Source organism: Planococcus citri, chromosome 4 (genome assembly GCF_950023065.1).
Source record: "Planococcus citri chromosome 4, ihPlaCitr1.1, whole genome shotgun sequence".
In the NCBI taxonomy this organism is placed as follows: domain Eukaryota; kingdom Metazoa; phylum Arthropoda; class Insecta; order Hemiptera; family Pseudococcidae; genus Planococcus; species Planococcus citri.
In genome coordinates this window covers 20,635,322-20,661,578 of record NC_088680.1, presented here as the reverse complement: position 1 = coordinate 20,661,578, position 26,257 = coordinate 20,635,322, and the positions used below count along the sequence as shown (strand labels likewise).

Sequence of the window (26,257 nt, the reverse complement as noted above, 5' to 3'; positions counted from 1 at the left end):
TCTCAGCATTTTCGTACATACTTCGAATTTCTTTGATAAATTTTCATTATAGACACAGTTTCGACAGTTAAGTAATACGATTCCACTCTGAAAACGATGCCTAGTTCAGATTAGTAATAAATCAATTACCTAATCTGTTTACAATCACTGGGCCTGGGCTTGACCTTGAATCCATATGATCAAATCAGTATTACCTATGGTACCTAAGCAAGAAATTGGGTATTCATACCAATCACCAATTCCAGGAATGTACAATATTGCAACACAAAACAGAAAACATTGTATGCTATCTCCTCTATTAAACTTGACTCATCAAAATCCTGCAGATATACCTATATTTTGAAATCGTAACATCTGATCGTGCTTTGAGATTTTTAAAACAAATTTTCATCGTGGAAAAAACACGTAATTTTGAAAAATAATTCGGGTATTGATTTTAATCTAACACATGCGTTCAATATGAACTATATACCTACGTGTAGTGCCTTATCTGTATCATTTCGGCAAGGAAATCACAAAATCAGATGTGTTTAGCATTTGCTTGATTGTTTTAATCTTTAAAAAAAAGATACCTACCTGTTCGCACGATTGAAATCGGAACTTATACATGTACAGTACCTTATTAGTCATGGTTCCAAATTATGTAATATGCAGGTATCTATTATGCATTAATATTAGTGTAAGAATCAATGAATCTCTACCCAATTATTTTTTGTACCGAATAGATGAGTATCATTTTTTTTTTCAAATTTTTGTTTTCTTATTTTTATTACTTATCATAATTTTTCCAAGAGACTACGATCTTCATGGTACAAGTACAATCTAACAAGTTGGTATCTCTCTACCCTTCAGTCATCGATTTTGCACATTTTGTTTACCAAAGTACCAACCAGCGAACTTTGAGGCAACTCTGAAAATACAATTCAGTGTCCCAAACAGACAATAAAGAGTATTAAAAGATTTTTAATTTTTTTAAATTCTCCAAAAATGGCACAAACTAGAGAAAAAATTGAACGTGCAGTCATACTTAGACTGAAAACCCACATTTTTTTAGTCACATATAAATTGAATGCGTCCACTGAAGAACATTCCAAGTACAGATCTGGTGTTTTAAGAAGAAACGCATTCGTATAATTTACACTGGAGCCCATTACCTGTGATGAATTTCATTTTCTAATTTTTGAAGAATTTTCAAAATAAAAAATTCAAACCTGCCCCATTTCTTACGAAAAAAATCAATCGAATTGACATATCTACTCGTAAAAATCTGAAATTCGATTTGGCCTTATATTTTCAACCTCACAAGAATTCTCCAGTTTTTTGAGAAAACGCTGATAGTAGGGTGAAAATGAAATTCATCAGTTATAAACTCAGATTCACCATATTTGTGACTCTTTCGATCGATTTAGGCACATATTTTCACAATCTTTTTGAATGTTGGTTTCACTTTTTCAAAATCCACAAAAATCATGACCAAATTTTGAACTTGAAATAGGTAATTCTTCAAGAGTACTCAAAAAAAGAGTTTTGATTGAAATAAGTATTTGATTTTCTTCTGAAATTTTAACCCAATTTCAATATCGCATGACAGCTTTTTCAAAAATCTTAAAAATCAGTAGGTATCCATTTTTGAGCTAAAAGTTCTTTAAAAATGCTCTAAGAACAGTTTCGTTGAAATATCTGAATTTCTCGAAAAATTTGAAAAAACTTAGATAGGTTTCAAGATCACTTTTGAATAATTGTACAACAACGTTCATTATTACTTAAGCTTGTGCGAACCTGATGGGTTCAATGGACGTGAAACGACTCTTTAATGCCATGAATATGATTATTTGGGGCTCATGAAGATTCGTAATGAGGGAATGTCCAATACTAACCTGTAAGAAAATTTTAGGGTCCTATTTATTTTGAAAATATTCACCTTTTTAGGACCCATTCTCCATATTGTGCAACTACAAAAATTCAAAGTATGTACATATGTACATATACCTACTCGTACATTTAGAGCACTTTTTACCAGTTGTCTGGCAATTTGTCCATTTCTGGCAATTGGGTCTATTTTTTTTCTATTTTTTTATTTTTGAAAAACACAAAATTTGATGAAATTTTGAAAGTTGAAAATTAGGTTGCAGACTGTTTTAGACCTAATAAATCCATTGACCATTCTGGTATAGATCCTATCCTTTTAAGTACCAATTAAAAGAATATAAAAATTGTCATAGAAGTGCGTAGGATTGAGATAAAACAAGGTATATAATTCGCTCTTGTTTGTTTCTAGGAAGAAGGGGCCGGAGGGAATCGTTAGAAAAAACGGCCGCGCGATAACTATCAAATTGCCTGCTTCTTAGAAATTTAGAAAAACTACGAGGTAGAAAGGTAAATGGAAGAAAAAGCGAGATTCACATTCAGATAATATTTCCATTTGGTCAACCAATAGGTATATTACATTGGTACTTCGGTGATACACGTGTCAATGATAGTTTTATATACGAGCACTTTGTTCTATGTTCATAATAATTCACGTTAACAAATTTTTGAATTAAAAGTTATAATTTTTAAATAATCGCTTGGTATTTAAGCTGTTACTTAATCACAAATTTATTTTTTTAGAGGTGAGTTCTTAGTTCGATTCTTACGTAATTTTTTCTAACCATCTGGGTAGGTAGGTAACTAAAATGTTAATTTGCACAGCTCTCTTTTGAGTAATACTTTTATAATTTCATTATTTAGTCATTTGATTTTGAATTTCGATATTTTTCTCTTAAACTCTTTTCGTAATATCTTAATATCTGCCACCAATTTTCATATTACATATCAGGCAAAAAGGTACCCAGGTGCTCTAAATGCTTAAGCAGAATTTTTTCTCATTTTTTGTTATGCAATTTGATGAGAAATGAATGCTGACTTTTTTTTCTTTTCAATTTTAAGGATAGGCAATACCTACCTTCATTCATAGATGTATTACCTGTTGCATTTTTTCATTAGTGTACCTATCTGTATAAGAATCTTACTGCATAACTGGAAGCTTGGTAGCTGGGTAGATATCTACCATGTTGAACATTTTTTTTCCAAACAGAAACACTTATCTACCTACCATGAAATCATTTGTGTTCGCTGCGGTGTTCAGTTCAGCTTTAGTACTTGTGGTGGGAATTTCGGAGCTGGAAGAAATTCATAAAAAAGTAGAACAAAGAGAAGAAGATGTTGCCAAATATTGTAATACACTTTTTCCAGTCAATGAAGGTAGTTCTTTTATTGAGTACCTACTCGTGTTTTTATAGTCCTTATTGTGGTTTTATGTGGAAATTTTTTTTAAAAAAGTTGATGAAGTGATAGAGAAATGATTAAATTATGGGTCATTTCATGTCAATTCGACCAAAAAAATGCGATTTTGAAAATCATGTCTTTTAATTTCACTCAACTTTTTTTTACAATGTCTACCCACCCAATAAGTAAGAAAACCGCAATCAGTTTGGTGCCAGTCCCCTCAGTAGGCGGTTGGGGGGCTTCAATTATTTTCGCACATTATTGTCTCCAGGTACTCAACTTCAGCAGCGCATACTTCCAAAGCTATGAGACTTTGATCAACACTGATTTCACAGTTCAAAAGGGCATTGCATTTTGAACTTTTTAAGCATTTTGAAATTTTCAAAAGTTGAAAGTTGAACTTTCAAATTGGAAGTTCAAATTTCAAAATGCCGCTGTAAGTGGGAGCTACTATTTAAAATTCTGAAAAAATTTCCATAGATGTACCCTTTGATGCTTTTTCGAAATATTCAATTTTCGAGATGGGATCTTTTATGGGAGGGGGAGCATCTTTTCCCCCAAGGCTATAGGTGGATAAGTATGGTGAATTTGCCCTCGAGATCTTCAGGGTTATATTTGCATGGAAGGTGAGTACCATTGAGTACCTTCCCTGAGGAATGTTTCAGACCCCCAGACCCCCCTGTTTTTGAGAAACCTCCCTTTTCTGAAATTAGGTACAATAAAAATTATTTTCTCAGCCCCGTGTGAACCGATTTTTTTTTTAAATTTTTTAGCATGTTGTAAACATCCATAAGAGGTATCCTCACAAAAAATTTCACCCCCTCCCCCACATTTTCCCTTCAAAACGGCATTTTTTAGCTTTGTTTACCTGTTTTAGCGATGACCATGATTCGGAACAAAAATGGGAATAGCATTTACAGTGTGTTTTTGACCCCAAAAAATCATATATTTTTTTCAAAGAAAAATCTTTGGTGGGTCGTGGTCAGAAATTGAAAAAATTTACAGGGGGGTAAAAATGCTGGTGTAAATGATTGTTTTTGATAAACGAGGTGTCGTTTCCATATGAATCGAACCCCCTGAACACGAATATGACGTCCAATTTTATGCTACCCTCATCTACACCCCTCCAGTGCCTCTGCCCCCACCTGAATTTTTGCAATTTCAAAAGTTGAGCTATTATCTCATAATATTGGTGTCGTTTTCAGACGAATCAAACTCCCCGAACACGAATATGACGTCCAATTTTATGCTACCCTCTTCCACACCCCTCCAGTGCCTCTGCCCCCACCTGAATTTTTGCAATTTCAAAAGTTGAGCTATTATCTCATAATATTGGTGTCGTTTTCAGACGAATCAAACTCCCCGAACACGAATATGACGTCCAATTTTATGCTACCCTCTTCCACCCCCTTCCCCGGTACCTCTGCCCTCATCTCAATTTTTACAAACAATAATTTACACCAGAATCCATTCCCCCCCCCCCAATGCTATTCCCATTTTTGTGCCGAATCATGGTCATCGCTAAAACAGGCAAACAAAGCTAAGAAACGCCATTTTGAGGGGGAAATGTAGGGGAGGGGGTGAAAAATTTTGTGAGGATGCCTCTTATGGATGTTTACAACAAACATCATACCAAAAAAATTAAAAAAATCGGTTCACACGGAGCTGAGAAAATAATTTTTAATGTAATTTCAGAAAAGGGGGGTTTCTTTTTTTAAAAAAACAGGGTGGTCTGAGAGTCTGAAACTTTCCTGAGGGAAGGTGCTCAATGGTACCCACCTTCCATGCAAATATCAACCCTGAAGCTCTCGAGGGCAAATTCGCCATACTTATCCACCTTTGGGTAAAACAAATGGTTTCATTCGTGTGACACATGAAATAGTATGTTTTCGATATCATCTGAACAGGAATATAATTAGCCTTGGTTTTTCAAATTGACCAAACCCATGGCCTCCAAAACCTCCAGCCCCATGGGTAATAGTAAAAAAAAATTATTAAGGGCCGTGGATGGGGTCCAATCAAAGATTTGACATCACGTATTCGTGTTCATGCCCCACCAAAAACATACTACGTATATCAAGTCAAGTGTCGCACGAACAAAACACTTTTTTTGAACTTTTACCCCATTTGGGGAGGTGCTGGGGTCTGTGGATGGGATTCAATCAAAAATTTGACGTCATATTCGTGTTAAGAGTCACCAAAACCATACAATTCGATATCACATGCCCCAAATTTTTTTTTGAAAGTTTTCCCAAATTTGGAGGAGGTTGTGGAGGCCATGGGTGAGGTCAATTTGAAAAACTAAGGCTATATTCGTGCTCAGTGATATCGAAAACAAACTATTTCATGTGTCGCACGAACAAAAGACTTTTTTGAACTATTACCCCATTTGGGGAGGTGCTGGGGGCAGTGAATGGGGTCCAATCAAAAATCTGACGTCATATTCGCGTTAAGCGTCACCAAAAACATACAACTCGATATATCACATGCCTCAGATTTTTTTTGAAAGTTTTGCCCAAATTCGGGCGAGGGGGTACTCCTCTTCTATCAAGAGATCCCATCTCGAAAATTGAATATTTCGAAAAACATCAAAAGATACATCTATGGAAATTTTTTCAGAATTTTAAATGATTGCTCCCACTTACAGCGCCATTTTGAAATTTGAACTTTCAATTTTAAAGTCCAATTTGAAACTTTTGAAAATGTCAAAATACTTAAAAAGTTCAAAATGCAATGCTCTTTCGAACCTTGAAATCAGTTTTGATCAAAGTATCGTAGCTGTGGAGGTATGCGCTGCTGAAGTTGAGTACCTTGAGACAATATGAAAATAGTTGAACCCCCCCCCTGATTTCCTGAGGGGGCGGGGACCAAATTGATTGTTTCTTACTTATTGGGTGGGTACACATTGTAAAAAAAAATTGAGCGAAATCGAAGGACATGACTTAAACACGTTGGTCGAATTGAGGTGGAATGAGACCTATGTATTATCGCTAGATCATAGGCCCCTAAAAAATTGTACCTACAGTCTGCGATCACGAAGTATCATATTCATCCAAATTATTTCAGATATGCATTTAAAAGTAGCAAGAGTCGCCGTCCAAGGAGAAACCGTTCCAGAGAATTTCCATAATCTAGAAGTAGGTAGTAGGTACCTACCTAAGTACCTACTCAGATAGTTCAACTCGCATTTAATCACTCTAATTATTTTAAAATACAAATCAAGAAAATAGAAAAGAATATCTTATTTATTTACGTATTCCTTTTTAGTCGTGTAATCTGAACTGCTATCTGGTGAAACTCGGATTCGTGAGTATTTTCCTTAATTATTGGCCTTGAAATATGTATAGATGAGTAGGTTCCTATATAAAAAATTCGGATATCCGAAACAATTTTCATTTCTCTGTGTTTAGTTTGGTGCTGACGGTACGCTGCAAGTTCGCAAAATTTACAAGTTCTTGCTTGAAGAACTTCCTGAATTTCAACCTAACAGGCAATTTCTTTTAATTCACCTATTCCAAACTTACCGAATGACCAAAGGTGAGAGTTTTATACCGACTTATGTATGATAAAATAATCAGTCTGAAATATACCTAGTTACCTACATATCTAATTGTAATCATGAATTTACAATTTAATAAAAGATATCCATTCTATGTTACAGATTTGGAAGACGAATGTGAGAAGGCTTACGTAGCATATTATCGATTTTCGGAGTGAGTACCTACCTAAATGAGTTTAATACCTTGAAATATTATACATACATTAATCAGCATAGGTATAAGTACCTAGGTTTGATTCGTAGATACCTACTTTTATTGTCATCTGACCAACGATTACCTAGGTAGATGCAGTTGTTTTTCACATTGTCATTAAACTATTTTCCTATTTTTATTATTTTTCAGAGCTGTAATGATAGCTACTTTGGATGCTGATTTTCACGCGGAAGCCACCGCCATAGAAACAGTTCTGAACGAAGTTACGGATGGCAAAGAAACACCTGAAGAATTAGAGATTTCCGTGAAAAAATCATTAAAAAATACAGAGTTATTCTTCGATCTTACAATTTTAAAATGAGAAATTTCAATGCTGTGCTCATCAAAGACATTCTTTACAAATATCTCATCGTGATCAAATCATATTGGTACATTACAACCTAATTTAAGAAGTTGTGTACCTACTTCATAGAATCTAGCTTCCATATTCAATTGCAAAACTAATTCAATTAATTGAAATTTCGAATAAATGATTTTTGACTTAGATTTGCGAGTTTTTTTTCAACTGAAAATTAGGTTACCTATGCTCTGTTTTAATAGATTTAATAAATCGATCCTTTCAAGTACAGCCTGTACTCAATTGCCTTAGAAATTGAACGATTATGGAGAAATTTGAGAGACTTAGGGTTGAGATAAAATAACAAATCACACTTGTTTATTTTGTGAAAGAAGGGGAGGGAGTCCTCAGAAATAACAGCCAATTATAATCAACATTGCTTATTGCTTCGTAGGAGTTGGAAAAAAACTACCAGGGAGAGAAGTAGAGAGGAAGAAAAAGTTAGATTCAGATAATATTTCTATGTATTTAAGGTCAACCAATACATATTGATACTTTGATGATGCTCGCATCGTGATAGTCTCGTACCTTGTATGTTCATATAAATTCACGTTATTAAATTTGTGGACTGAAAGTACGTTACCATTCTCAAGTAATCATCTACCTACCTAGTAAGTATTTTTGCTGTTATTTATACAAATTTTTAAACGATATTTTTTTCAAAGGTGAGTAGTTCGATTTTCATGTACCTATACCTTGTTTTTTCTTTCTATCCGGGGCATTGAAAAGTTACTAGTTCTGCATTTGAAATAAAATGTTAATTTACACAGTTCTCTTTTGAATAACACTTTCAAATGAAAAGCTATAATTGCATAAAGTTTTTGGCGAACCTACATATTACCGATCCATTCATTTTAGTCATTAGATTTTAAATTACGATATTTTTTTCTCGAAATCTGTTCGTAATACATTTTTCTCATTCTTTGATATGCCACCTGATGAGAAATTGATGTTGACTTTTTTTTCTTGTCAATTTTAAGGATGTATGATAGGTAACCTATCAAACTTGTTCACCATTTTTTTATTTTTCAAATAAGTAGAAACACTTACCATGAAGTCATTTGTGTTCGCTGCGGTGTTCAGTTCAGCCTTAGTATTTGTGCTAGGTCAGCTAGATTCAGAACAGGAAGAAATTCATAAAAAGGTGCAACAGAGAGAAGATGATGCTGCCAAATACTGTAATACGCTTTATCCAGTCACTGAAGGTACTTTTACTTTCGTAGAATAGTTTTTTTTTGGGGATTTTTTGAGAAGTGTAACTTTTTATGCTGGTTAATTAATCGAAAAATTGAGGCGACTATTTTTGTACTTTCGATTTTAACAATTCCGAAAATTGCCAGAAAAATATCAATTCCCACAAAAGGTTGATCATTATCCATACTATTTCAGATATACGTTTTAAAGTAGCGAGAATGGCCGTGAAAGGAGAAACCGTTCCAGATAATCTCCATACAAAAGAAGTAAGTAGGTACCTACCAACATACTTAGATAGTACGAGTACAATAACTTGCATTTGTTCACTTCAATTATCTATTTTAAAATATTCGAGAAAATAAAAATCATATTTATTTATGTACCTATTCCATTTTAGTGGTGTAATCTGAACTGTAATCTGGAGAAACTTGGATTCGTGAGTATTTTCTTTAATTGATGGCCCTAGAATAGGTGTAGGTACACGTGCCCCTACATGAAAAATTCAGATAGCTGAAACCATTTTTCATTTCTCCATGTTTAGTTTGATGCTGAAGGTACGCTGCAAGTTCGCAAAATTTACGAATTCCTGATTGAAAAACTTCCTGAATTTAAACCTAACAGGCAATTTCTTTTGATTCACTTATTCACAACTTACCGAGCGACCAGAGGTGAGAATTTTATAACTAAGTAATAACTATTAATTCATGAATTTACACTTTCACAAAAGAAATCCATTCTATATTACAGGTATGAGTGAAAAATGTGAGAAGGCTTTAGTAGTATATTATCGATTTGCTGAGTGAGTACCTATATGAATTTATTACCTTGAAATATACATTGATTAGCACTAGGTATACCTAGATATATGATTCGTAGATACGTACAGGGTGCCCACTCAGAAATATCGAGTACCCCTAAGAAAGTTTTTCATTGAAAATATAGGTTGGCAACGTGAAGTAGATGCATATGATTGATGGAATGTTATCTCTCCAGCCCTACAAACCAATCATGTGCTATCATTATTATCATTCACTGTGACCAACCGAAGTATTTTAGTAGAAAACTTTTTCAGGGGTACTCGATATTTCTGGGCACCCTGTACCTATAGCTACCTACATACTTTGATTATCATCTGGATGCAAGTGTTTTTCACATCATCATTCAATTAACGATCTATTTTTAACCTTTTCAGAGCTGTACTGATGTCCACTTTGGATGCTGATTTTCACGCAGATGCCGTTGCCATAGAAACGGTTCTGAACGAAGTTTTGGATGGCAAACCCGAACCGACAGAATTAGAGACGTCCCTGAAAAAATCATTAAAAAATACAGAGTTATTCTTCGATCTTACAATTTTAAAATAAAAAATTTCAATGCTCTGCTCATCAAGGACATTCTAAACAAATATCTCATCGTGATCAAATCATATACTTAGTACCTACTTATCTACTGTTTTTTGCACTGCTTTCGACATTTCAACTTAATTTAAGGAATTGTTTACCTATATACCTATTTCATAAAATCTAACTTCCATACAAAACTAATTCAATTAATTAAAAATTCAAATAAACGATTTTTGATCTAGATTTGCGAGTTTTTTAAAAAACTGTGGGCCATGACGCGAAAATCCACTTTTTTATAGCTGAAAATGGAGGTGGGCTGGGCTTCCAAAGTTGAAGCCAAAATGGGTAAAAATTCAATAATCAGTGAATTTTGGTGTGTTCGACTTTTTTTTTATCACAAAATTATAACAACCGTCTGGGGTGAACATTGCAGAAATTTGTTTTACCCTTTGACACCCATCATGCATGGGGGAGGGTTCATTTGCCCCATTTTTTTTAAATTATGAAAGTTGGCTGAATTCGAGAATTTTTTCGGTTGAAAAGTCAAAGTAAATACTCAAATTGTATTTGGGACTCAAAGAACTTGAGACAGACTAAAGAGCGTGAGGGGGAGAGGATACAAATGCATCAAAAATTCAAGCACGTTTTATCATCACATTGAGTTCTTATATTCTAGACTAGATTCCAACCCTCGCTACAAAAACGATTCTATAAATCAAATCAGGATGAAGTGAAAGTTTTGCACAGAAAATAGGCTTACAAACGAGGTCTTCATTATTTATATCAATGATTTTATCAACCTATTTTGGATATAGTCTTACAGAATTTGCTGATGATACAACAGATCTACTAGAAGTTATAATGAAGGTGTTGACCCTGGCCACATTCAGGGCATTATGAATAAGTTGATAGCTTGGTTTCCAGCAAACAAAATGATATTAAATTTAAATAAAACATATTTCTTGAGATTTGGGAAGGTATCTACCAGAGCTGAAAACGGTTACGCTACCGGCTAACCTGTATCTGGTGAAAATACCGGCTGAACCCGCTAGTGGCTGGTATCTATCAAGTTGATTTGGGCGTAGGTAGTAGTGTATAGCGAGCAAAACCCGATTGATTTTGATCTTAGTCTGCGCACGCACCCCAACCAGTGTGAAATTTTTTCAACTCGCTACGAGCTACTAGCGAGAAGCGAGAATTTACAGTACGGGTACAGTAGTTATCCGCTGTCAGCGAGTACCATTTTCAGCTCTAGTACCTACCTCCCTCTATAACTGAAAATTACAGGATACTTGAATCAACTAAATTTTTGGGAGTTATAATAGATTCTGACTTAAAATGGAATAACCAAGTTGACCATTTAATCAAAAAACTCCACCTATGCCTACCTACATTTGATAAGACAACTCCGAGAAATTACACACTCTCATACTTTAAAAATTGCATACTTTGGCCAATTTCACTCTAATCTGAGCTATGGAATAGCACTTTGGGATGGTAATCACAGCCTACTCCATTGTGTACTTCTAATACAAAAAAGAGTTCTAAGAATAGTGTTTGGAAAACATCCAAGAGAATCCTGTAAACCAGTCTTTATTGAAAATAACATACTGCCAGCTCCATGTGAGTACATTCTTCAATTATGTATGTATTAGTATATGGTAAAGAATGGAATAATAAATCTCAAGGTACCTTCTCATACATATGAAACATGATTTAGAAATTTGGCTGTAAGTGAAAATTTAAGAACAAAAATTATGCAAAATAACATTGATTTCATGGCCTCAAAAATTTACAACAAAATACCACAAGAACTAAAAAATATAGCATCCAAAAAACTTTTTAAAAATAAACTCAAGTATTGGCTACAGATATATGCGTTCTACAATGTTGAAGAAATGTTGCAGCTGGATTAATAAGTTGTTTTCTTACTGTAATTTTTATAATCTGTCATTTAAAAAAAAAAATTTTATGCTATTTTATTTCAAACTGACTGTTGTTCTCACAAAAGGAATTTTGCTGTGTTTTCATGAGCTGTATCTTATAATCTGTTGTATTTCTTTTTTGTGGTTTTGTGTTTTTTCCCCTTTTTTCAGATTTCAAACTTATTATTCTCACAAAAGAGTATTTCAGAATATTTTGTATAATTTAATTACCTATCTGTATTTTCAATTTACCCCCCCCCCCCCATCCTGCAGTACTATGTTGATGTTATAATTAATATCTAGTTTGTTGACATTGTAAATACAGCTAAAGCTGTCTACTGCAATAAACGATTTGATTTGATTTGATTTGAGCTCTTGCTGAAAATGGAACTTCCCTAGCTCTGAACCAGCAGATTCTCTAGATTGGGACCAAAAATTTGCCCAATTTTGGCTCCCTATATAAACCGAGGGAAGTATGTAGAAAATCACATTTTTAGATGCTGTTGGTATTGTAAATGAAAAATATCCCAGCCCCAGGCGCTTATTTCAGGCTCACTCTTCTTCTCAGATTTTGACTTTTTGATAGAAATTCATAAAAATACGAGAAATTTACAGACAAATTCAATTTGTAGAGCACTTTTACCAGTTGTCTGAAAATATAGTCTAATTAGACCAAATTTCAAGTTTTGAATTTCATTTTGTTCATTTCTGACAAATTTTCAAAAAATCAAATTACCTAGATCTATTTTTTTTCTGAAAAACACAAAATTTGATAAAATTTTGAAACCTGAAAATAAGTTGTATAGGTATTCTGTTTTATATTTTAATGAATCGATCGTTTCAAGCATAGGTACCAATTATATAGAAATTGCCTTAGAAATGAAATCACTGTGGAGGAATTTGAAAATTCGCTGAAGCAGTGAAGCTTTAGGGTTGAAATAGAATAACAAAACAATTCACTCTTGTTTATTTTGTACAATAAGGGAAGGGATTCCTCAGTAATAATAACGGCCAATTATAATCAATATTGCTTATTGCTTCGTAGGAGTTGAAAATTAAAACTACCAGGAAGAGAGGTAAAGGGGAAGTAAAAGTGAGATTCAGATAATACTTATTTTTATATGTATTTAAGGTCAAACAATACATATTGGCACTTCGTTGATGCTCGCATCGTGATAGTCTCCTACCTTGTATGTTTACATATAATTCACGTTAATAATAAATTTTTGGACTAAAAGTTACCATTTTCAAGTAATCACCCAAGTAAGTATTTTTGTTGTTATTTACAAATTTTTGAACGACATTTTTTTCAAAGGTGAGTTGTTTGATTCTCATGTAGGTACCTTGTTTTTCCTTACCATCCGGGGTAGGTATAGCTATAATTTAGCCCAACATAAATGATACACAGTTCTCTTTTGAATAACACTTTTAAATAAAAAGCTAATAATTGCGTAAAGTTTTCGGCGAAGCTACATATTACCGATCCATTCATTTTAGTCATTAGATTTTTACGATATTTTTTTTTCTCAAAATCTGTTCGTAATACATTTTTCTCATTCTTTGATATGCCACCTGATGAGAAATTGATGTTGACTTTTTTTTCTTTTCAATTTTAAGGATGTAATAGGTAATTAGCTAACTACCTATCAAACTTGTTGACCTTTTTTTTTCGAATAGAAACACTTACCATGAAGTCATTTGTGTTCGCTGCGGTGTTGTGTTCAGCCTTAGTATTTGTGGTAGGTCAGCTAGAATCAGAACAGGAAGAAATTCATAAAAAGGTACAACAGAGAGAAGAAGATGTTGCCAAATACTGCAATACTCTTTTTCCGGTCACTGAAGGTAGTTTCTTTGTAGAGTAAGGTACTTATGTTTTAATAGTCCTTATTATGGCTTGATGTGGAAATTTTTTGAAAAGTTGATCAAGTCATCAGTCATGGAGAAATAAATTAAGATGTGATGTCACTAATTAATGGGCCATTCTATGTCCAATCGCCGAGCTTTTTGCACATGGGATCGAGGTTTAAAAAAATATTTCAATGTGAATATTTGCAGGGGAGACAAGGGTACCCAAAGTTTTCAGATGGATATGTTTGAGAGGGGTTAACTTGAAAACTACAAATGGTACACGTTTGGAATTTTCAAAAGTTTAGGGGTCCGTAGAATAGTTTTTTTTTTGGAGAAGTTTTAGGAGAAGTGTTGAAAATCAGTGTTGCTTCTTTTTTAAGCGCCAAAAATTGGCTGAAAAATTTTCAAAATGATATTTCTCCATGGCACGTCCACGCCCAAAAATTCTGAAAAAATTACCCCAAGTGTAACTTTTCGTGCTGATTAACAAATCAAAAAACTGAGGTGACTATTTTTGTATTTTCGATATAAAAAATTCCGAAAATTACCAGAAAATACAATTACCTACTTTCCACAAAAGGTTGATCATTATCCATGCTATTTCAGATACGCGATTTAGAGTAGCAAGAATGATCGTTAGAGGAGAACCCGTTCCAGAAGATATCCATGCAAAAGAAGTAGGTACCTTACTCATGATAGTCTATAAACTTGCATTTATTCACTCTAATTATTTTTAAATAGGTATTCGAGAAAATGAAAATAAATTATTTTTATTTATGTATTCAATTTTAGTGGTGTAATCTGAACTGCAATCTGGAGAAACTTGGATTCGTGAGTATTTTCCTCAATTATTGGCCTTGAAATATGTATTGATGAGTAGGTACCTGGATAAAAAATTCGGATAGCTGAAACAATTTTCATTTCTCTGTGTTTAGTTTGGTGCTGACGGTACAATGCAAGTTCGCAAAATTTACGAATTCCTGATTGAAAAACTTCCTGAATTTAAACCTAACAGGCAATTTCTTTTAATTCACCTATTCCAAGCTTACCGAATGACCAAAGGTAAGAGTTTTACACAGACTTATTCATGAGTAAATAATCAGTCTGAAAAAATAATTTGTTATGAAACAATTGCATAATTTACATTACTAGACATACGAGTATATAAATTATTTGTACCTAATTATGAATTTTCAATTTCACAAAAGAAATCCATTCTATGTTACAGGTATGGATGAAAAATGTGAGAGGTCTTTAGCAGCATATGTTCGATTTGCTGAGTGAGTACTCAAATGAATTTTATACCTTGAAATTTTACATTGATTAACAACCATCTAACAGCTATTTTAAAATATTAAAATTGTACCAAAAAAAAAAAAACGAAGTATGTAAAAAATTGCTGCTTATAGAAATACCTAATGCTTTTGTGGACTTTGATAGGCGACCCTTTTTCCTCTCTTGACCTCAGGAACGAAGCAAAGGGGGCTAAGAGGCGACAGTGTGCCCTTCTCCGGTTCCGCGAAAGTTGGAAAAACTGTCGGGCTTCATCTGTAGTGGAATAATCATCACTTTTTGTCGTTTATTCATCTTTTATGCGAACGAAAAAATGCTTGTCGTGATGACGCCCTTTTTTGTCGTGCAAAAAATATTCCCTTTTACATACATATGTACTTATACCTAGGTGGATGCAAGCTTTTTTCACATCACCATTCAATTAACTATGTACCTATATTTATTTTCATTCTTTTCAGTGCTATAATGATGTCTACTTTGGATGCTGATTTTCACGCAGATCCCGTCGCTATAGAAACGGTTCTGAACGAAGTTTCGGATGGCAAAGGCGAACCGGAAGAATTACAGAAGTCCCTTGAAAGAGCATTAAAAAATACCGAGTTATTCTTCGATCTTACAATTTTAAAATAAGAAATTTCAAAACTATGCTCATCGAAGATATTCTTTATATTATCTAATCGTGATCGAATCATATTATGTACTCAAGTAGGTACTTATCTAGTGTTTTATGTATTGCATTCTTCATTTCAACTTGATTTAAGAAGTTATGTAAATATGTAAGTAGATACTCACCTCATAAAATCTTGCTTCTTTGTAATTGTAAAACTATAATTAAATTAATCTACAAAGAAAATTCAAATAAATATTGATCTGGATTTGCGAGTTTCCATAAGTCCTGGCCGCTGGCACTGAGTTGATGGAATAAACTTTGAGAGAAAAAAATTGTTAAAAAGATGTAAAAACGTAAGTAGATAGTAAAGAACCTTTCAAGATAAGATAGTGAAATCCGCCCTTTTGCCAATTTTGACGAAACTCACCCAAAATGTTAGTAAGTATAGATGTAAAACCATCCAAAAAATTTTTTTAAGCCGACTCCCCCCCCCCACAACCCGAAAAATGCCCCCCTAAGTGGAGATACATGTTTTTTAAAAACTTTCTTTTTTTTTTGACCATGTTGCACCCCCCTTTGGGGCCCTGGAAAAATTACATGTTATACCTAAAGGTGTAACTAAATTTCTGAAAAAATTTCGTAGAGGCCCCCCTCCCCGTTTTTTTTCTACGAATTTTTGAAATTTTGAATTTGTTGATGACAGCTCTGTTCGAGACAACTGCTTGAACCTGAAAATGGGTCATTTCTGAGAGAAGGGCGCGCTCTGGTAAAAATCCAACATCAGAAATAAATTTACAGTCACAAAAAGCTCGCATAGCCTAATTATCAGCTCGATTCGAGATCAAAAGTTTTTCTGCACAAAAAAATGCATGAACTAACCGCTGTGCAATTTTTGGAATTTTTTAATTTCCAAAAAAATCTAGTAAAATGTCGTTTTTAACCAATTCGAAGTTGCCGAATCCGAATCTGTTGTCCATTTGTGTCGTGCTGGGACGCTCCTGCTTCAGCGATGAATTGGGACTATTACACAATACTTACGTACCAGTCCGATCGCAAAACGAACATCATTTTTGGATTCAGCGACCTGACAACTTTTTCCTAGCTCATTTTGAGTCCAAAAAATGGCAAAGGCTATAGGTGAATATTGGATAAGTATGGCGAATTTGCCCCCGAGAGCTTCAGGGTTGATATTTGCATAGAGGGTGGGTAGTGGGTACCCTTCAGCACCTTCCATCACGAAAGTTTCAGACCCCCTGACCCCCCTCCCTTTTCTGAAATTACAATGACATTTTTTTCTCAGCCCCATGTGAACCGATTTTTTTAAATTTTTTAGTATGTTATAAACATCTATAAGAGGTAGCCCCACAAAAATTTTCACCCCCCCCCCTTCCCTCATAATTTCTTCTCAAAATGGAGTTTTTCAGCTTTGTTTACCCGTTTTAGCGATGACCATGATTCGGCACAAAAATGGGAATAGCATTTTTAAGTGTGTTTTTGACCCCTAAAAAACATATATTTTTTTCAAAAAAAAATTTATGGTGGGGTGGGTCGTGGTCAAAACTTGAAAAAGAGGGGGGTAAAAATGAATTCTGGTGTAAATTATTGTTTTTGGTAAACGAGGTGTCGTTTCCATATGAATCGAACCCCGAATATGACGTCCAATTTTATGCTACCCTCATCCACACCCCTCCAGTTCCTCTGCCCCCAACTCAATTTTCACTACATTGAAAGTTCAGATATTTTCATAATGTTGGTGTCGTTTCCATATGAGTCGAACACCAATATTACGTCCAATTTAATATTACCCCCATCCACACCCCTCCAGTGCCTCTGCCCTCATCTCAATTTTTACGTATATTAAAAGTTGAGCTATTTTCACAATGTTGGTGTCAGGTGTCGTTTCCATATGAATCGAACACCCCGATCACGAACATGAAGTCCAAATTTAGCTCTAAGCACTCTCATCCATCGCCTTTCAGGCTACAGCCAGCTCGTCAATTTTCATTATTTGGAATGCGTAAACCTATTTTCATAATGTTGGGTGTTATTTTGGCACGAATGGAAGCCTCCCAGTTTTCAACCTTCGCGAAACATACTTTTAAAATTAATAACAACCCAATTAATTATTGGTAAAAGATTGATCAGAGTTGGTAAAAATATTTATGGTTTTGGTGGGGGCGGAGACACTGTAAGGTTGTGTTTGAGGATAGCATAAAATTGGACTTCATATTCGTATTCGGGGTATTCGATTCATTCATATGGAAACGACACTTGACACCAACATTGTGAAAATAGCTCAACTTTTAATATACGTAAAAATTGAGATGGGGGCAGAGGCACTGGAGGGGTGTGGATGGGGGTAATATTAAATTGGATGTCATATTGGTGTTCGACTCATATGGAAACGACACCAACATTATGAAAATATCTGAACTTTCAATGTAGTGAAAATTGAGTTGGGGGCAGAGGAACTGGAGGGGCGTGGATGAGGGTAGCATAAAACTGGACTTCATATTCGTGTAGGGGGTGTTCGAGTCATATGGAGAAGACATCAACATTATGAAAATAGTTCAACTTTCATATAGTAAAAATTGCAGTGGGGGCAGAGGCCTTGTAGGGGTGTGGATGAGGATAATATTGAATTGGACGTCATATTCGGGGTTCGATTCATATGGAAACGACACCTCGTTTACCAACATCAATAATTTACTCCAGAATCCATTTTTACCCTCTCTGTAAGTTTTTTCAATTTTTTACCGCGGCCCACCTCAAATTTTTTTTGAAAAAAAATATATGTTTTTTAGGGGTCAAAAACTCACTTAAAAATGCTATTTCCATTTTTGTGCCGAATCATGTTCATCGCTAAAACGGGTAAACAAAGCCGAAAAACTCCATTTTGAGAAGAAATAAGAGGGAAGGGGGGTGAAAATTTTTGTGGGGCTACCTTTTATAGATGTTTATAACACACTGAAAAATTAAAAAAATCGGTTCACATGGGGCTGAGAAAAAAAATGTTATTGTAATTTCAGAAAAGGGGGGTTTCTCAAAAACGGTGGGGGGGGTCTGAAACTTTCCTGACGGAAGGTGCTCAAGGGTACTCACCTTCCATGCAAATATCAACCCTGAAACTCTTGGGGGCAAACTCGCCAGAAGGAAAGCATCGTTCGCTGACGACAATGTGACACCAGAAATAGGCAACAGCTTTTTTCAAATGAAAATGAATGTTTTTTCTGTAGTGACATAGCTGGGAAAAAACTATTATTACCAAAGTCTTGATGGGGCTTCCACGAACACAACGCACTACCTACAAGACCTTCTATCTACTCATTACACACAACAGGGTGTTAAAAAGATCGCATAAGTTTTCGAATACGAATACTAACTTATGCCGACCCCTGTATGTACCTACTCGTACTTCGTATGTAGTTTACCAACCGAGATTGAAAATTCACCGATCAAATAGTTCTACATAATATGTACCTATATATCAGAAAACCGCAATTTTTCCAACTCAAGGCTCGCGTTCCCGTTCTCCCAACTCATCACTTAAACTTTCAACATGTGGGGGGAGGCTGCCTCCCATTGCTCTCTTTCACCGCTAACTACGGCCCTGCGTGTACCTACGAAGGCAGTCGTACGTTTGTCTGGTTATGTAAGGAAAGGGAGTTGAAAAGGAAGAAAGAGTTGAGATTCAGATATACTACTTCATATTTAAGGCCAACCCATCTACTTTGCGAAAACACTTATCGTGATAGTCTCTTGTCTTGTTATATCCTAATAATTCATAGGAGCAAATTTTTGTTTTAAAAGTTATTAATAATTTAATTTTAAAAAACTGTTCATTTTTCAAAGAGTATTTTTTGCAAAGGTAAATGTAGTTTGATTTTTATGCAATATTTTTTTTTCATTTTTAGAAAATGAGTTTAAATATTTTTTAGTCCTTTTTTTTTTACAATACATAGGCAATGGCTCTAAAGTATTAAACTTTATCGTAGATTTTTTTTTTCGAATAGAAATTCGCCATGAAATCAATCGTGTTCGCTGCGGTGTTCAGTTCTGCCTTAGTATTTGTGCTAGGTCAGCTAGATTCTGAACAGGTTGAAGTTCACAAAAAAGTAGAAAAGAAAGAAGAAGAAGCTGCCAAATATTGTAACGAGCTGTTTCCAGTCTCTGAAGGTAATTTCTTTATTTGGGTGTGTTTTATTGTTTTTTTAACATTTTTTTTTTGTGGCTTCATGCGGAAAGTTTGATGAAAGCTGATGAAGTGACGCAGAAATCAGTTAAGATATGATGAGTTCAGGGTCGGATTAAATTTACACTGAGGAGTGAAAAAATTTAGTCCTTTTAGATTTTGAAAAAAAAAGGTTTTTTGTATGTAGTAAAAATGTTCTTTAAAAAATGGATGAGGAAGGAGAAAGGAGCCGAGATCAAATCTGAGGCAAAAGGAAGAAAATACTTACCAATGATGAAAATATGATAATAATACTTATGTATAATTTCAGACATGCACATAAAATTTGCAAGATCCGTCATTAAAGGAGAACCTCTCCCAATGGATTTCCATTCAGAAGAGGTAAATATGCACTTATAAATCTACCTTTTTTTTGCACTTACTTAGGTATTGTAGTCTGTAGGTATCTGAAAAAAAAACGTGGATATGGCTATAAAATTTGAATCTTTCAAGACCCGACTAGGAAAAATAAGAAAATATTTATTTCATTTAAAAATAAAAATTGTTTTTAAAATTTTAATATTTTGTGCTAAAAAAGCTCGCGTATTTTGGAAAATTATGAAAATAAAATAGAGAAATAGCCTAATTCACTCAGATGGGCCAGTCTGTCACTATCGCCCTCCCCGTCTTCTTACAATAGAACCTTTTGAACTGGGAGTCTCCAATTTTAATGAAACCAGCAAGTTAGGTGGAAAGAGTATGCTCTAAAAATATTTGTAATCAAAACTTCAAGTTTTAAAGTTGATTTTTATTTTTGACGAATTTTTGAAAAACATAAAATTCAAAAAAGTTGATGAAAGCCTTTTTCAAATCACTCATTCAATTATTCATTTTGGAAATATGATTTTTTTAACGTTTTGGGTTCTAGAATTCTAAAAATGAACTTCAGACCTCCATATTTTGGTTACCGAAGGTTTTGGGACATGCTTTTTAGATGTAGCTAGGTTTCGTTCAAATCGGAGAGTTTCATATTCATTCAACTTCTAAAGGTTCCTTTGTTAGTAAAAAAAGGGCGGTTCGTCCCTGCTTAGATATACTTACCTACCTATAGAAATAATTGATTAATTGATGATTAAAAAAATCATATCAATATTTTATTCCATTTCAGACGTGTCATCTGAATTGTTATCTGGAACAACTTGGATTCGTGAGTATTTTCCTGAGTTGGCATTAAAACATGTATAACGTGTAAATATGAGAAAAATTCCATGTACCCATACCTAACGATTTTCATTTTCCCATGTTCAGTTTGATGCTAATGGTGATATGGATGTTCGCGAAATTTATGGATACTTGATTGAAAAACTTCCTGACTTGAAAGTCAACAGACAAATACTTCGGATTTTCTTATTCCAAACTTACCGTATGGTCAAAGGTAGGTAGTAAATAATTTATACCTATTCAGTTTAAGATTGAAAAGTATTTTTTCAGTTACCTATATCATGAGGCGCATTTTTTGTCGGTTCTTTGAATTTGAAATTTTAAAAATGGAGTCGTTGGTTATAGTAATTTTTAATTCATTTATAATAAAATCCTTTTTTTTTACGTTACAGGTTTAAATGATAAATGTGAGAAGGCTTTTATAGTATATTATCGATTTGTTGAGTGAGTATAAAAAATTGATTAACAATAGGTATATAAACGATTAGGTACTTACATACATGTCTTAATTTCTCATTTTTTCATCCATTATTTCAGAGCTGTCATGACAGCTACTATGGATTCTCATAATGGCGCAAACGCCGAAACCACAGAAAAGCAGCTATTCGAAGTGTTGGATGGCAAAAGCACGCCAAAAGAATTAGATGTGGCCTGGGATAAATCTTTGAAAAATGCCGAGTTATTCTTCGATCTAACAATTTTAAAATAAGAGATAGATTTATTGAGTGTTCATTATGCGGACCAGCATCTCAGCGATCAAATATCATCATAATAATATAAATACATTATAGGTACCATATGCTTACTCATCTTACTGTTTTCCATCTTGTATTCAACTTAATTTAAAGCAATCGTGTAAGTACCTAATAAAATCTGGATACTTTGCAAAATTGATTCAATTAATTGTAACAAAATCTGTTTATGTATTTTTAAATAAACAATTTTTGATTCTAATTTGTACCTACATTTTGATCGGAAACTTGAATATTGAAAGAGACCATCTGATTAAACACAAAAACCGTAAGTACCTACGTATTTTTGAAGTAAGTATACCTTTAAGGAACCAAAAATAAAATTAGAGCTGAAAATTATTTCAACTGAGTAAAAATTTGACTCACAAAAGGGCCGAAATTAATTGTTAGATTTTGGATGATCGATTGCTCTCATTCATTTTAAAACTGATCTGGAACTTCCAGAAAAAACTCGATCAACTTACCAATCATAAACTATATAAGCTCCCGATCGAAGCAACGACCAAAAAAGTAAAACAAAATGTGGGTTTGGTTTTGGAACAAGAAAGAAAAGAGCTTTATGACAAAGTATCTCTACCTCAAATTTGGAAAAAAAACATTGATTAATGATGAAATGAAATTTCTTTTATTTACAATCACAATCGACTTATTCATGTTCCTACAATTCGTATCATTTTATCTTAAAATTGGCTTACAAGACAAGTGACAGGTAGGTAAGTATGACAATCGGCACAAATATTTTTGAACCGTACACCGGGGAATTAATTGAACGAGGGTCCCCAAAATACACCACCAACAAAAATTTCAAGTGATTGAGATTTTTGACGAAAAAAAATCAAATTTTGACCAGAAATTGGAAAAAAATCTAAATTTTACCAAATTGACCTACGAAGCTGAAATATTTTTATCCTATTTTCGATCTTCCGAGTCAGTTGGTGATGGATTTGAATATTTCTAAATCCTCCATGCAGATTAAGTATAGAAATCTTCAGTTTTCAAAAAAAAAAAAAAAAAACTGTTAGAATAAATCTACTGGAGGCTCCTGTAATTTTCAAAAAAGTCGCTGGAGGCTCTGACTTGAACCCGCCTGAAGTCGTCTTCAGAGGGTGTTAAAATTGTAGTGTAGAGTAAATTTCAGTTTTCCATCTCCATTTGATTAAATTTTGTAGAAATTTGAAGTTTCAAAAATCTGCTGGAGACTTCTGGAATTTTCAAAAAGTCGCCGGAGGCTCCAAAACGACTTAAAATTTACCTGCAGTACTTCGTAGCGTATTGAAATTAGTTTTTAGAATAAATTTCAGCTTTACAACGCCCAATTTGATGGAATTTTCAGGGAATTTCGAGTTTCAAAAATCTGCTGGAGGCTCCAGAACTGCTCAAAACGGTTTGGAACCATTTCCAATCGATTTAGCATATCGAAAATAGGGTATATCCCAAATTTCAGCTTTCTTGGTCAATTTGGTAAAATTTTGATTTTTTTCCTCATCTTTGGCCTAAATGGGATTTTCAAAAATTCACCAAAAATCGAAAAACGCACTTTAGCACTTGAAATTTTGACAGGTGATAAATTTTTGCATGATCTTTCGATCTACCTTTGTAAGGTTTGAAAAATTTCGTGCAAGATTTCGGCTGACCTGTCAATCAAAATGGCCGCCATTTCGTAAGTAAGGCCAACTTTTTTTGGGGGCAAGTTTGCTTTAAAATGTTCCTTAGGATGTCCCTTTTAAGAAAAAAGTTGTCCGGGAGGATCGGCGGGGGGGTGCAATTACTCCTATTGTCATATGCCGGACTATATATCTAAATCCGAAGTTTTGATATCCACTCACCGGACACCCTGTATAGTGTATACTTATGAGTTTTGTTTTGCTATCAAATGGTTTTTAGTTCGAATTTTTTTTATTGACATTTTTCAGTCTTCTCAACCCCTCCTCCCCTCCCCTCCCCCAGACAACGTCATCTCCACTCAAACCCCCTCAATCCAACGCCAAACCACGCCTAAATACTGAATTTGAGCAAATTTTGTTGAAATCACACCCGCTGATGATGTTTTTATAATCCGAAAAAAAAACGGTACAGGCTCAAGAATGGTTCGAAACTATCACCAATCTATTTGAGAGATCAAAGATAGGGTAAAGACTAAATTTTAGCTTTTTTTCAAACACGCGTTCGCGAATGATGAATTTTGTATGGACGTATTTTGTATTTTTTTAAAAAATAATTTCACATGTCTATATCGATCCATAGGATCGCACACAAATGGTAAATTCGAGTTTGTAGGCGCTGAATTTCGTTTTCATGTACTTAGGTACTTCGATAAGATTTTTTGATATCGCCCATCGGGTACCTAACTACCTAGGTACTATATTCATTATGAAATTCCACGAGATATGAAAGATACCACGTGTAGACAAATCTGCAGGGTCATCTGGAGATTTGACGCATGTAATGCCACCTTTCCTTTTCGACGTTATGATGATTCAATTTTCAAAATACCTAGATGGCTTTACGATTAGCAAAATACTTGTTTCAACATTCAAATCATCGATATCAATCCAATTTAAAATGACTAGGAAATCTGAAAACAGCGTACGATGATTAGATTTTTGCGTCAACATTGATGTATGTACTTATATGAGTAAGATTGGTACTTAGGAGTAGTGACTAGGGTTGAACGATTTTCACTTTTTTTTTTTTTTTTTCAAATTTTGAATATTTTGTGGTCGCAAAAGTTTACATTTGGCTTCAACTGAACGTAGTAAAAATTTCTCAAATTTTAGGCAATTTCACCACTTTTAAAATTTTTAAAAAAAAATGAATTGTAATTGTTCTTTTAACATTTTAACTACCTACGTCTAATGGTCCTCCTGATGACCTTAAACCCTTTTCTCCGTTTAATATGTTGAAAGAACAATTGAAACTAATTTTTGAAAAATTTCATAATAGTGGTACATATCCCTATGTTAACGTTGAGTGCGGGGGCTGAAATTTTCACCACGTTTGTTTGAGACCAAATGGCAACTTTGTGAACATAAGTTTTTCAAAATTTGAAAAAATTGAAAAACGTCCCACCCTAATAATCACTGAGTAGAGAGATCCAGAAATAAGTAACACAGGTACAAACTAGCATTTGGTTTGAGAAAAATAAAATAGGTAAAAGTAAATCATCTACAAACATCTGGAGGGAGAAACATTCAAGATAGGTAAGTACTGATAATCTCGTAGGGCTATATTTAATCAACCAGCCTATTTTCAATCAAACGTCGTGATAGTCCTCTGCCTTGTCGTATGTTCAATAATTCATATTGCGAATTTTTAGATTAAAATAATTATAATTGTAAAAGAATTATTCGAGTTGATACTTCCGGATTTCTTAAACAGAGTTTTATTTTCAGTGGTGAGTAACTTTTTTTTGTATGAAAACAATTTCTTTATTATTAATATGGCGATAAACAAGCTTTTCTGACCCACTCCTGCCGCCTCGTCAACGTGCCTTGTGGCCTAAGGAAGTATATATAAGGGGCAGGACTGAGCGGACAAGGGACTTGGTACTAAATCATCATTACAACATACATACAATAAGAAGCTTTTTTAGAATAAAATGTAGGTAATCAGGATTATAAAAAGTGAAAACATTTGCAATAATCATCCATTTTTTAACCATTTCTTTTTTCATTACATTTTCAAGCTATGGTTTCAATATTTATTTTTTCTTTTAAGATTTCACTTTTAATTGTGAGAAGAATAGGTAGATCACATTTCAGTAAAGAATGATCACTACTTTATTTCAAAACGACCTTGAAATAGTAATTTTTAGACAGTTTTCGACTTGAAAAGCTATATACTGCTCGAGAAAACCTGTATTTTAAATTTTTTGCAATTTAAAAAAAAATTACAAAATGTTGTTCTCTCATATAGCAACTGATTTAGGTAAGGGAAACTAATTGACTCATAATTCTCTTTACTTACCTACGTCCTACATTAAAGGAATAGAATAACTGAAGGCTTGGAAGTTCAAAAAAATAATAAGGATCAATTTCATGTGGTTGAACAATTTGTAAAATGGCCATGTTCACGATTCTCTCCCCCCCCCGCCCAACCACATTGACCTTATCATGTTTTCAATTTTTTTATTAAGTATTATTTTTTTTAAATACTTACATATTCAATTTTTTTCAAAACATCGATAATTTGGCTTTAAAATATCTTATATCATACTACCTACCTGTCTTGTCGATTCTTTTTTTTCGAATAGGGCATTCAAAATGAAATCTATCACGTTTGCGGCTGTATTCAGTTCTGCCTTAGTATTTGTGCTAGGTCAGCTAATAGATACTTCAGAACAGGAAGAAATTCATCAAAAAGTACTTAAGAGTGAAGAAGAAGTTGCCAAATATTGTAATAATCTTTTTCCAGTGTCTGAAGGTAACGAAATTTCTCTATTGAATACCAAATCACAAGTTTTGAATTAGGTACCTATTTTTACTCGTATTTTAAAAATACTTTATTCCTTTTAGATATGCGTG

The 26,257-nt window shown here is 33.9% G+C and overlaps 4 protein-coding genes across 6 annotated transcripts; all 4 read left to right on the top strand.

Annotated features, from left to right (window-relative positions):
* The first annotated feature begins 2,421 nt into the window (after nucleotides 1-2,421).
* LOC135844344 (uncharacterized) lies at nucleotides 2,422-7,484 on the top strand. The gene is made up of 7 exons (XM_065362509.1): nucleotides 2,422-2,612; nucleotides 3,077-3,243; nucleotides 6,334-6,404; nucleotides 6,535-6,573; nucleotides 6,678-6,804; nucleotides 6,929-6,980; nucleotides 7,170-7,484. The coding sequence occupies exons 2-7, from the start codon at nucleotides 3,096-3,098 to the stop codon at nucleotides 7,339-7,341; spliced, it is 609 nt and encodes a 202-aa protein (XP_065218581.1). The 5' UTR covers nucleotides 2,422-2,612; nucleotides 3,077-3,095; the 3' UTR covers nucleotides 7,342-7,484.
* Nucleotides 7,485-7,850: 366 nt separating this feature from the next.
* LOC135844816 (uncharacterized) lies at nucleotides 7,851-10,155 on the top strand. Of its 2 annotated transcripts, none has more exons than XM_065363169.1 (7): nucleotides 7,851-7,988; nucleotides 8,418-8,582; nucleotides 8,767-8,837; nucleotides 8,969-9,007; nucleotides 9,113-9,239; nucleotides 9,319-9,370; nucleotides 9,764-10,155. In XM_065363169.1, the coding sequence occupies exons 2-7, from the start codon at nucleotides 8,429-8,431 to the stop codon at nucleotides 9,933-9,935; spliced, it is 615 nt and encodes a 204-aa protein (XP_065219241.1). In that variant the 5' UTR covers nucleotides 7,851-7,988; nucleotides 8,418-8,428; the 3' UTR covers nucleotides 9,936-10,155. The 2 variants fall into 2 exon arrangements, with proteins under 2 accessions (XP_065219241.1, XP_065219240.1); XM_065363168.1 differs by having other exon boundaries at nucleotides 8,415-8,582.
* A 2,840-nt stretch (nucleotides 10,156-12,995) lies between these two features.
* Nucleotides 12,996-15,707, top strand: LOC135845400 (uncharacterized). The gene is made up of 7 exons (XM_065363913.1): nucleotides 12,996-13,102; nucleotides 13,517-13,681; nucleotides 14,294-14,364; nucleotides 14,480-14,518; nucleotides 14,623-14,749; nucleotides 14,916-14,967; nucleotides 15,439-15,707. Exons 2-7 carry the CDS (start codon nucleotides 13,528-13,530, stop codon nucleotides 15,608-15,610), a joined length of 615 nt encoding a protein of 204 aa, XP_065219985.1. The 5' UTR covers nucleotides 12,996-13,102; nucleotides 13,517-13,527; the 3' UTR covers nucleotides 15,611-15,707.
* Nucleotides 15,708-19,238: 3,531 nt separating this feature from the next.
* On the top strand, nucleotides 19,239-21,936 carry LOC135843530 (uncharacterized). Of its 2 annotated transcripts, none has more exons than XM_065361466.1 (7): nucleotides 19,239-19,458; nucleotides 19,586-19,766; nucleotides 20,093-20,163; nucleotides 20,930-20,968; nucleotides 21,070-21,196; nucleotides 21,375-21,426; nucleotides 21,520-21,936. In XM_065361466.1, exons 2-7 carry the CDS (start codon nucleotides 19,613-19,615, stop codon nucleotides 21,689-21,691), a joined length of 615 nt encoding a protein of 204 aa, XP_065217538.1. In that variant the 5' UTR covers nucleotides 19,239-19,458; nucleotides 19,586-19,612; the 3' UTR covers nucleotides 21,692-21,936. The 2 variants fall into 2 exon arrangements, with proteins under 2 accessions (XP_065217538.1, XP_065217537.1); XM_065361465.1 differs by having other exon boundaries at nucleotides 19,241-19,458; nucleotides 19,604-19,766.
* The last annotated feature ends 4,321 nt before the right edge of the window (nucleotides 21,937-26,257 follow it).

What these genes read in the sequence shown, in the direction of transcription:
- LOC135844344 (XM_065362509.1), top strand. Translation starts at nt 3,096, where the DNA reads ATGAAATCATTTGTGTTCGCTGCGGTGTTCAGTTCAGCTTTAGTACTT. An exon ending in ATCTGGTGAAACTCGGATTC is followed by an intron (nt 6,574 to 6,677) that starts GTGAGTATTTTC and finishes CTCTGTGTTTAG; the next exon opens with TTTGGTGCTGACGGTACGCT. An exon ending in AACTTACCGAATGACCAAAG is followed by an intron (nt 6,805 to 6,928) that starts GTGAGAGTTTTA and finishes TCTATGTTACAG; the next exon opens with ATTTGGAAGACGAATGTGAG.
- LOC135844816 (XM_065363169.1), top strand. Translation starts at nt 8,429, where the DNA reads ATGAAGTCATTTGTGTTCGCTGCGGTGTTCAGTTCAGCCTTAGTATTT. An exon ending in GCTTTATCCAGTCACTGAAG is followed by an intron (nt 8,583 to 8,766) that starts GTACTTTTACTT and finishes ATACTATTTCAG; the next exon opens with ATATACGTTTTAAAGTAGCG. An exon ending in AACTTACCGAGCGACCAGAG is followed by an intron (nt 9,240 to 9,318) that starts GTGAGAATTTTA and finishes TCTATATTACAG; the next exon opens with GTATGAGTGAAAAATGTGAG.
- LOC135845400 (XM_065363913.1), top strand. Translation starts at nt 13,528, where the DNA reads ATGAAGTCATTTGTGTTCGCTGCGGTGTTGTGTTCAGCCTTAGTATTT. An exon ending in AAGATATCCATGCAAAAGAA is followed by an intron (nt 14,365 to 14,479) that starts GTAGGTACCTTA and finishes ATTCAATTTTAG; the next exon opens with TGGTGTAATCTGAACTGCAA. An exon ending in AGCTTACCGAATGACCAAAG is followed by an intron (nt 14,750 to 14,915) that starts GTAAGAGTTTTA and finishes TCTATGTTACAG; the next exon opens with GTATGGATGAAAAATGTGAG.
- LOC135843530 (XM_065361466.1), top strand. Translation starts at nt 19,613, where the DNA reads ATGAAATCAATCGTGTTCGCTGCGGTGTTCAGTTCTGCCTTAGTATTT. An exon ending in TGGATTTCCATTCAGAAGAG is followed by an intron (nt 20,164 to 20,929) that starts GTAAATATGCAC and finishes ATTCCATTTCAG; the next exon opens with ACGTGTCATCTGAATTGTTA. An exon ending in ATCTGGAACAACTTGGATTC is followed by an intron (nt 20,969 to 21,069) that starts GTGAGTATTTTC and finishes TCCCATGTTCAG; the next exon opens with TTTGATGCTAATGGTGATAT.